A 10,879-nucleotide genomic window follows, 5' to 3' on the forward strand; every position below is an offset into this window, starting at 1 on the left:
AAGCCTTGTCCAGACTATCAAATTTTATTTGAAAAAAAAACCAAGTGATATGCCATGGTCATGATGACATCACATCATGACCATATATAGGCACATCATGACTATATATAGGCATACAACTGTTTTTTGTCAAAGAAAATTTGATAATAGGCAGAGTTTTACAATAATTGGGACGCCAGATATTAACTCGGTAAATTGATAATCCATCCAATGTTTATGATTGAACTTATTTTTAATTATTATTATTATTATTATTATTATTATTATTATTATTATTATTATTATTATTATTATTATTATTACTATTATTATTACTTCTACCACTACCACTACTACCTACTGCTATTGCTACTGCTACTGCTACTACTATTACTACTATCTACTACTACTTTTACTACTACTACTATACTACTATTACTACTATCTACTACTACTTTTACTACTACTACTACTACTACTACTACTACTACTACTACTACTACTACTACTACTACTGCTAAAACTACTACTACTACTACTACTACTACTACTACTGTAATCTTCCTTAATTTCTCTATAATTTCTGTATTATGTTCAAACACTGTATTTCATCTTAGACAAACAATGGGCTGATGTAATGAAAGTGAAGGAGCTTAAGTCACCTGCTGACGTTGTCGACAAGATTCTTGATGTTTTGGAAGACTGTCAGGAAGACGGATGGTTTAAAAGTTTTTTAAATGCCTTGGCACATGATAACGGTAAGAGAACAATTAAAAGTGTATACCTAAATTGATGCATTTGTCATTATCGTCATCATATATTACAAATCTGTTATTTTGCGTTTGGACTATTCAGGGGCGGATCCAGAGATGTCCAAAAGATGGGGCGGGGGGGAAAAGTGGGGCTGATCGAGGTAACACTAGCCTTAAAGGATCCGGGGCATGCCCCCTCGAAACTTTTGTTTTCTGGACACCCGAAAATAACCTCTGAGGCGTTTCAATTATTTTTCTTTCTTTCTCTTTTTTTTTTTTTTTCTTTTTTTTCTTTTTTTTTTTTTTTTTTTTCTTCTTTTATTTTGACTTTGCAATTAAACTGCTGTTTAACTTAGAATTTCCGTCGGTAAATAGACCTCATGTATATTAATAACAGTATTAATGCCTGGGTTTGGTTTAATAATATGTCAATGAACACATAAGCAGTCATGTCTTCTGATGTCTACCAAGTCTGTAGATTCTTTTGTTTCATTCTGTTAAATTCTGCTTATACAATATTTATAGGTCAATATGGTGAGTTTCCGTGTCTCTGGAACCTTAGTAAAGTCGTCTGACCCTGTGGTGCATAGTTGAGTTAGGATCTGGGGATGTGCGGTTCATTAGGACCTTAGTGGAAAAACTTCCCTACCCTAGGATGCACAGTTTGGTTAGTTGTGGTATGCAGGTTATTTGACATTAGTAATAACAATAATTGTCGATTTATAGAGCGCAAAGACCTCTATCTGTTTAACATTATTACCGCGGTCATTGGATAAAGCGCATATGGAACACAAACAGGGGCGGATTTAGGGGGGGGGTGCCGGCCCGGCCCCGGCCCCCCCTTTTGGGGGGAAAAAAAAAAGAAAAAAGAAAGAAAAAAGGGAAGGAAAAGAAAAAACTGATAGCCCAGAACGCCCCAAAGTGTTCGGGCGTCTAGAACACAAAAATTTCGCGGGGGCATGCGAACCCCCCACGACGGTGTTGTCTCAATCGGCCCAACTTTCGGCCCCCCTTCCGGCCCCCCCCCCCTTTTGGACATTTCTGGATCCGCCCCTGACAAACTCATGTCGCTAGGGTGAATTCCATAATGTTGCAGCTGTAATTTTGTGTTTGAACCTACCAGGTACCCACTTGTATTCCTGGGTGGAGAGAGATAAATATAAAGTGCCTTGCCAAAGGACACACGCGGAATTCACAGCGAGGGATTCAGCTTCCGACCTTAAGATTAAGAAGCAGAACCGCCTTGGTGTGACTTGCCCTGCATGCAATCATAGTAATTAAACTGTATTATAATTTTTTTCATGTATTTATTTTGAGCTGATATTGGATTGGATTGGAAGGTGGAATAAAAATGAAATTTAAATAAAAAAGATTTCCTCAGTAGGATTCCATGGTATCAGTTCATCAATACTTATTTGATAAGTAGATTATTAAGTTTTCTCCTTATTGCAGAAACTCCGAAAAATAAAGAAATCCAGAAATACATTACGGGTTTCAAGAAGTTTGAAGATATGTCCCCATACAAGGGCCTTCTTAGAGCCTGTGTGCCATCGTTGTTGGCGAATGTCATCCCAAGGGACCTTCTTCCACACCTAAAATCTTTATCCACCGAAGATAAGCAACGCATCAATCAAATCATAGATCATCGGTGCGATACAGAAGCAACAATGGAGCTCCTTGAGTGCATTCAACGCGGAGGAGACGAATGGTTTAAAGAGTTAATTACTGCACTTCTGGCTAATAATTACACCGAATTGGCAAATTATTTACGACCCCCAGACGAAGGTAAGGTACACTAAAGAACTTTTGATTTGCGCGACAACGTGACTGTTTTCGGCCACACATGCGTAGTGTATTCCACGTGACGCCATTATTATATTACGAAAAATACCAGTGCCCACAATAAGCCTTTAAAAAATCAATATAGGCCTAAACACTTGAGATGCTCGAATGAATCACACTACAGTATCAAATTTTGGACACAGATGGAACTAATCAGTTTTCGCTGATTTACAAAGTTTTACTACGAAAATCAAATTTAAGGATTGAGGCATATGCAAAGAATTGGTCTATAGGCCTCTTTCTGAATTTCCAATGGTCCTTTCCGCTAAGCTCCGCCCCTTGGATATAGTTGCTAAGGTCCCACAAAACGACGTTTAAAAACATACCGAAACACGTGCGTTTATGAGGATACAGTCGTGTGCTTGTGATACACGCGCGTATTCCTGCCCCTGTTCTGATTGGTCAGTTGTTAAGTTTCATTGACACTCCGAAAAGGTCTATTGAAAGTAAATAACTTAAGTAAATAGGCCTATAGGTCTAATAATTTTAAAAATATATATAAAATTGAATTTCAGTGCTCATGATTTTTTTTTTATCGTATCAAATGGTATTTAAAGGGTGTTTTTTTTTTTTTCTTTCTTTTAATATGTTCTGGTATAGAAACTATAGAAGATTGCCCAAATCCTGTGAGTGACTCGTCGGAGCAAACGCAGAATGAAGACCAAGAGACGTTTCATGAAGAGGCAAATAGTAAGAAACCGTAAACCAAAAAAAACAAAAACAAAAACAAAACAAAACAAAAAAGAACAAAAAAAAAGGCTATTTTGATAATCTGAACTGAATCCAGTTCAATACATCTATGTATGAAACATGACTTTGTAAAAGTAACAAATGGACAACTTGAAATACACTATTCTTCTTTTTCTGGCCACTATTCTTCTTTCTGGCCACTGTTTACGATAGGCATAGCTAAAATAAAATAAAATGTAGGCCTATTTTTAAAAATTATAGAACTTTTTCACTGAAAAAAAATAGACTAAAGCTTATATTAACTCTTCGGGGGATTATCGCCTTTTAGATGACACGAATCAAAGTGAAGCCACAACTTTAGCTGTTGACAAAGATGTGGATGACGTAGGCATAGCTGAAAAAGATGACGATGGAAAGGGTAAGAATTTTACAAGTTGGTACGGGTTCAAACCTCGTAACTGGTATATAAATCAATACAAATCAATTACAAAATTTATGGAATTTTATAAACGTCAAGGATGGGCACAGTAGAAGATTATAAACGCCAAATCATCATGATGAATACTGTAATAAACTCTGTTTATACAATATAGAGAAAGCAGCCAAGGGAGAATCTAAGAAGCTAAACTTGCGCAATTACCAGAAAGAGTTAGCAAAACCTGTTATTGCCGGAGAAAATACAATCATTATATCACACACCGGATCCGGGAAAACGGTCGTAGCTGTTCATTTCATCAATGAGCATTTTAAAAATGGACAAGCGTCTAACGAGCTGTCGGACAACCCGGATACTAGTGGCGGAGTGGTACCAGTTGAGAAGAAGCCTAAAAAGGTTCTCTTTCTCGTAAGCACGGTAATAAAAGTTTTCTGTACATTTTAAACATGAATTTGCAATGTTGATCGATCTATGGCTGTTTTCAACGCCAACATCAAATAGTTTGAAAATTCCTTAATATTGTGGATAATGAACATTGTAGACACACAAAACACACGCACATGTGGTTGTGTGTTTGATGCCACAAATGTGCGGTTGTGACGTCAAATGCCTATTATTTTTTCCTTCCTCGTCTTATTATAATATATGTGGGTGCGTGTATATAAATATGTGTGTATATATGTATCTATATATATATATATATATATATATATATATATATAGGCCTATATACATATATATATGTATATATATATATATATGTATATATATATATATGCATATATATTATATATGATATACAATATATATGTATATACAAGTAGTTTTAAGCTGTTTCATAATGTATTTTTTATTTGAGTTGTTAGTTATTATTTAAGTTAATAATTGTTTTGATTTACGCACCTCTTGGGTGCCACAGTTGTAAATGTCAATATATGTCACAGTGTCAATATATTATTATGTGTACATTATTAATAGGACAATTTGAGTAACGAAAATAAATGTTCTTGTTTTATTCTTTAGACAAATTTGGCATCACAGCAGCATGACTTGTTCCAGAGTTACCTGCAGAGTACACTGAAACTTTGTTACTTGATTGGTGAAACAGCACCACTCAAGTCGTTGAAAATTGTAGTTGAAAACAATGACATCATCTTCCTAACAGCGCAGATGGTAGTGAACGCGCTTCAGAAAAATGACGTCACCATTGACGATTTCACAATGCTCGTATTTGATGAGTGTCACCATTGTCATGTAAGGAAATATCACATGCTCACTAAATTTGATAAACAACATTATGTATCGGTTTAATTCTGAAATACAACAATGTCTCTCCCTCATTAGTAAATAGTTTAATAATAATAATAAATAATAATAATAATAATAATATTATTATTATTATTATTATTATTATTATTATTGTTGTTGTTATTATTATTATTATTGTTATTATTATTATTATTATTATTGTTATTATTATTATTATTATTATTACTACTATTATTATTATTATCATCATTATTGTTATTAGTAAATTATTTACTAATTGTAGTACAGTAATGCTAAAATCATTTTTTTAGGGCCAGAATCCATACAACGAAATAATGGCAAGGTATCGCAAAGCAAAAATTGAGAATGGAAGAGCTACGTTACCACAGGTATTGTATGCTGATTATATTGGTAATCAATAATATTATAAAATAATAATATAAAGTAACTGTAATATTAAATGCAGTAACAATAATAATAATAATAATAATAATAATAATAATAATAATAATAATAATAATAATAATAATAACATCATGCAAATTGAAAGTAGTACCATCAACAACAACAAAAACATTAATAAAAGTATAACAGGCCGAGTAATATTTAATACGCGAGTTGCAAGATTTTCGATGAGCTAATAACAAAATGAACCAGCAACATGTTGAAAGTAAACTTCTACGCATTCAAATTTTTGCTAATAAAATGTCAACTTTAAATATTACCCTTTTTTAGGTTTGTCTTTTGCAAAATTAATAATGGCCTATACTTGCCCTGTCTCTTATACACATCTTATATATAGGCCTATATACATATATATATGTATATATATATATATATATGTGCATATATATTATGACAGGAAAAGCTTTCAGTCAACAAAAATCTGACGAATACGCAAAAAAGATTTTTGCAAATCTTGATGTGGAAGCTGTTTCCATACCAAATGAAGAGGATGAGGAATATCGAAAGTTTGTTAATCCACCAGAAGAAAGTAGGACTTTACTCTAAAATTTAGTAAAATGGCATAATATGAATATTAATGTTGATCACATGTGCAGCTTGTTCTTCAACCTAATTATATAATATTATCTTATTTTAGTTGATCCGATTTTAGTGGAACCCCGTTCAGATGACGATGATCCGTTTAAAATCGAAATAGAAGGTATCATGGTTGAGATTGAAACGATGCTAAAAGAAGAGGTGATAAAAAAAATGAGTTAGTATCTATTCATTTATCTCTACTTGATTTATTGCGTTTCATCTCAGTAGCATGCCTCCTAAAGTAAAAGATTTCGAAAAATATAGTAGCCTAATTATTACTTCTTGTCAAAAGTTTTTACAGGTCTCCCTTTATTAAAGACATCCTTAATTAAAGACCACTTCCAATTAAAGACCACTTTTCTGTGGTCACATATTAACAAATGTGTTTTAATGTTATTATTTTAATTAGAGACCAAAGCTGCTAAAGAGCATGGACACCCCAGTCCCAAAAGCGGTCTTTAATTGGAGGGACACCTGTATTTTGATTAGTAATCTAGTTTCAATTACTTTACTTTTACTGTATTTATGTAATGTCTCTGTCCACGGGATTTATTAATTGTTTATATAGATGCATTTTATGAACTAATTGGAGTAAGCCTAATCAAATCAAACCAAACAAGTACACAGAACAACTAACTTGAAGTCATTCAATGTGATTATGTAGGACCCGAACGGAAATAAACATGTTTAATTTGGTCAAACATCATGCACAAACCAACTTTTTACTGTACTGTTTTTACTAACACTTTTTTGACAAGCCACCTTTCTACTGTAGGCCTACTGTTTTTACTAACAAGTTTTAATTTAAACATAATGCTGAATTTTATTTACCTTTGTAGAGAAAGTACCTCAGACACTTTTGGACTTATTAAAGTTCACTGAGTGCGTCAAAGGATCAAGTGCTTATGAACAAAGAGTTGAAACTTTCAGAACCACTTGCCCAGAGTCAGTTAAAGATGATGACGCCCTCTTACGATTGCTGAGAACTGGGGGACACTATTTGAGGGTAAATATTGGATACTAAATTTAAGCTATCGATGTATATCACATATTTCCAGGAATTATAAATTCACTATTATTTATTTTAATGCATATAAATCATATAGAATTTGTTTTGCTGGGCACAGAAACTACAGGAGTGAAATACAAGACGCTAGTACGTAATACAGTTAATAATAATGAAAATCATAATACAAGCCGTATAAAGCAACAGTTTATCGTTTGAAAATTATAACTCTAAATGACCTATTCCTTTTTGTGAAGATATTAATCACGTGTATGTACGTGTTTTCAGGTATACAATGATGCTCTGAAGATGAATAAAATATGCAGAATTAAAGACGCTCTCAATCTAATTAAGGAATTCATCAAAACAGAGAAAGAAACGCGTTCGGAAGGATTCAACAATGTTGATAAGGATCTTATACAGCTTTTTGAGAGTAAGATATTCATTATAATAATAGTAATTACTGAAGTGGATGAGTTGCTTGATGGTTATGATGCCCGCCTTTCAATCTTAAATTCTTAAGATCGTGGCAAACACCAGAATATTTTGTGTTCTCACAACTGCAAGTTGTCGAATCAATCGAAAGTTTTCGATCACAATGAAATCAAAACATTAAGTTTATGATATTACTAATAATACTGCTGTTCTGTATGCTGGATATGATATAATAGTGTTCTTTTTCTTATTTATTAGACAGAGAAAAGGAGCTGGATTTCGTCAGTGGACGTTCAAGATACGAGAACCCACTTTTGACTAAACTGCAAGAGATCCTAACTGGTGAATTTCGGTCGAAACCCGCTTCGCATGCCATAATTTTCTGCACGAAACGTGTTACAGTCGATGCAATGCACAGTTGGATTGAAGAAAACGAAATACTTTCAGAATTTCTTAAACCAGAAAAGATATTTGGATCAAGTGGTGAGTTGAACGTTAATGGCAAAGATATTCGTAAATACTTTATATTTACTAGTGTGAATACTATTGATGGCACTTTCTACTTTTCACTTTTGTTTTATTATCTTAGTTTTTTATACTCTAGTAGGAGAAATATTGCTATACGTTGTGATGTAATATTTTACGAAATGCTTGAACCTAGAACTCATCCGTGGCCATCTGTACAGACATAGCGTTTTGGATGAAGATGTCGCATTCTCAGATGATTTATGTGACAACATATTGTTTATCACCAATATCATCTCTTTCATTGGCACCCTATTTACTCGCATATGCATCACTGTCGTAATACTTCATCGTCTGTAACCAACGATTACAAAATAGGGAACATTCACAAAAACAAATAGCGAACAATAATCAATTGAAATATGGAAAGAAGGGATAGCTCTATATGACTAAGGGTTTAAAGGAGTCCCCCCCCCCTATAAAAAAATAAATAAACCAAAAGACAACACCTACTGTACATATCAATCAATTTGTTTTAATGTAGAATTTCTAAAGTCCAATTTAATGTTTTACAGAAATGACTTCTGATCAACAGCAAGCAGTTTTACAGAATTTCAAGAGTGACGGTTGCAACATACTTGTTGGAACAAATGTTGTGGAGGAGGGTACAGATGTCCCAGATTGCAACATGGTTTTCCGCTACAACTACATGAGTAGCGACGTTGGTCGTAAGCAAGCTAAAGGTAAACTTACTATATTTCGTTAATATTATATTATTATTGGCTTTTCCTAGCAGTAGCAGGAAAAGCCATTGTTTTTGTTCTGATTTTTCCTATCTTTTACACTGGGGTTTCCACCCGGTCATTTGGTCACTTTCAATGCTTGGATCTTTTCCGATCTTTTCCACAAAATATTTTCAACTTGTGAATTATATAGGCCTATTTGAAGTTTAACCCTGTGGTTAACACTGTATAATCTTATCAACCAAAATGCATGACATGGTTTTTTTTTGGTTTGGTGTATTAGGCATATTGTTTGCACTTGCAATAGTTACACATTTGAAATTCATTTGGATAATGTTATTTTTTGGTCACCTGACAGTAATTTTCTGTTTTCAGTTTATTTCTATAAACTGTTTTTAAACAGTTGAAAACTTAGCTTTACAGTGATGTTGTGGTAAACGGCAACAGAAATAACAGAAATAAGTCGTCATATATTTCAGAATATTAATTGTGGGCATATAATAAAATATTGTTCTAATGAGGATTCACCTAAAAATATTTTTTTTTTTTTTTTTTTTTTTTTAAAATCTGCTCGCGACCCAATGCAAAATACCCATAGTTTGGGAAGCATGGATGGATTTAAAGGGATTTTAACGGAAACACCCCACACATTTAAAAAACGAATCAACAGAAAACTTTGGTGACGATCAAAAATCGGGTGTGAATTTGAGGGCCATTTAAATTGCTAATGTAACAGGCCTAAATATCTCAAAATAAATATCTAAATGAAACTTTCCAGAATAGTTTGTCATGATCCACTAACCTCAGTCGCTGAGTTGGTTTCCATGGTTTTTGTTTTTAACTTATCATTTTCTTTATAATATTAGTATTTTTGTTTTTACTTCAGACTTGTTGTTACAATTTCAACATCACTTCTCATTATGACAATGAGGAATAGCCCTATGTTCTGTTGTATGAACAGAAGATTAAGTGTAGTTAATAATGTTGTTAATCTTGTTATTTTATGGGTTATTAATTTTATGTTACCATAGGTCTAGTAAAATACATTGATAGTATAAGCTGTGACTGTTTTTATGTGTTTTTCCCCCTTTTTTATATTTCAGGGAGAATTCGCAAAAAGAACAGTAAGTTTTACATGATCGCTTCCACTGAGTTTGATTTTGAAAAAAAAGATCAGGCCAACAAAGTCCGGGACTTGTACATGATAAAGAGTGTCCGCACATTGTCGAAAATCCCAACAGAAGAACTTAAAGCAGATCTGAGGGTTTTACAGCAGATAGATGTAAATGACCGAATCAGAATGGAAAAACTTGAAATGGAGAAAAGAGAACGTAGGACAATTGAAGCCTACAAATTGTTCTGCGGTAAATGTTCAGCCTTTGCGTGTTTTTCATATGATATTAAAGTATTCAATGATTCCAATCACCTGATTACTGACGAGGAGTTCTACCGAGAAAGAATTCGTACAGAGAAACACCCAAAGGCTAGGGAAATAGGCGATGATACTTACAAGTACGGGAAGGTTTTCTGCAAAAACTGTAGCTTTGATTGGGGAATTATGGTTACTATTAGTAACACTAACTTTGCAGTTATCAAAATTGTAAGCTTCATATTAGAAAAATGCGCTAATGGAAGAAAAACTACTCAGAGAAAATGGAAAGACTCTCCGTTTAAAGTGGAGAAATTGGATATACTAGAATTTAAGAGTACGAATTCTGACTGGAGTGTGTAGTCATACTATTAGTCATACTAAAGAAGTAGTGATATTGTTTCATTATAATTTTCTTAAATTTAACGAAGCAATATCTTTGGGGGGGGGGACGTTTCATCACCTTTTCTCAAGGTTGAATGACCTGCTAGATGCCCCGCTGATTCACTGTAGTGATATTGTTGTAATATTAGTGATCCCTGTCATTTGTTAGTATAATTAAAAACAATGGGAGCTAATAATACAGAACAAATTATTATTTTATACAATCAATAATGTATAATGATATTATATTATAAAAGTGAAGTTTGATGTAGATTATGTTACAAATTTTAGTAGATTGCATTAGTTTTTACCTCGAATACATTAAAAATATACTTTCGGGTAATAGCTGTCTCTTATACACATCTAGATGTGTATAAGAGACAGCACCTACTGTACTGTATTATAGAGGGTATTGCATAGTCACACCTACTGCACATAAGGTACAGATATAATTTTTTTGTTTTT

General features: G+C 33.3%; 1 protein-coding gene across 1 annotated transcript in view; it reads left to right on the forward strand.

Moving 5' to 3' along the window:
• The window catches only part of LOC117102249 (probable ATP-dependent RNA helicase DDX58), a 12,614-nt gene extending 1,860 nt beyond the window's left edge, over positions 1-10,754 (forward strand). Inside the window, exons 2-15 of the mRNA XM_033242472.1 lie at positions 597-737; positions 2,184-2,516; positions 3,174-3,263; positions 3,592-3,681; positions 3,857-4,116; positions 4,723-4,953; positions 5,280-5,379; positions 5,831-5,962; positions 6,071-6,187; positions 6,852-7,018; positions 7,307-7,451; positions 7,712-7,936; positions 8,494-8,661; positions 9,765-10,754. Coding sequence (XP_033098363.1) covers positions 597-737; positions 2,184-2,516; positions 3,174-3,263; positions 3,592-3,681; positions 3,857-4,116; positions 4,723-4,953; positions 5,280-5,379; positions 5,831-5,962; positions 6,071-6,187; positions 6,852-7,018; positions 7,307-7,451; positions 7,712-7,936; positions 8,494-8,661; positions 9,765-10,393 — 2,828 coding nt within the window. The 3' untranslated portion in view covers positions 10,394-10,754. The remainder of the gene's footprint in view (positions 1-596; positions 738-2,183; positions 2,517-3,173; positions 3,264-3,591; positions 3,682-3,856; positions 4,117-4,722; positions 4,954-5,279; positions 5,380-5,830; positions 5,963-6,070; positions 6,188-6,851; positions 7,019-7,306; positions 7,452-7,711; positions 7,937-8,493; positions 8,662-9,764) is intronic.
• The last annotated feature ends 125 nt before the right edge of the window (positions 10,755-10,879 follow it).

This window comes from Anneissia japonica, unplaced genomic scaffold (genome assembly GCF_011630105.1).
Source record: "Anneissia japonica isolate Jap-2015-1 unplaced genomic scaffold, ASM1163010v1 scaffold165_len1371125_cov188, whole genome shotgun sequence".
Taxonomy (NCBI): domain Eukaryota; kingdom Metazoa; phylum Echinodermata; class Crinoidea; order Comatulida; family Comatulidae; genus Anneissia; species Anneissia japonica.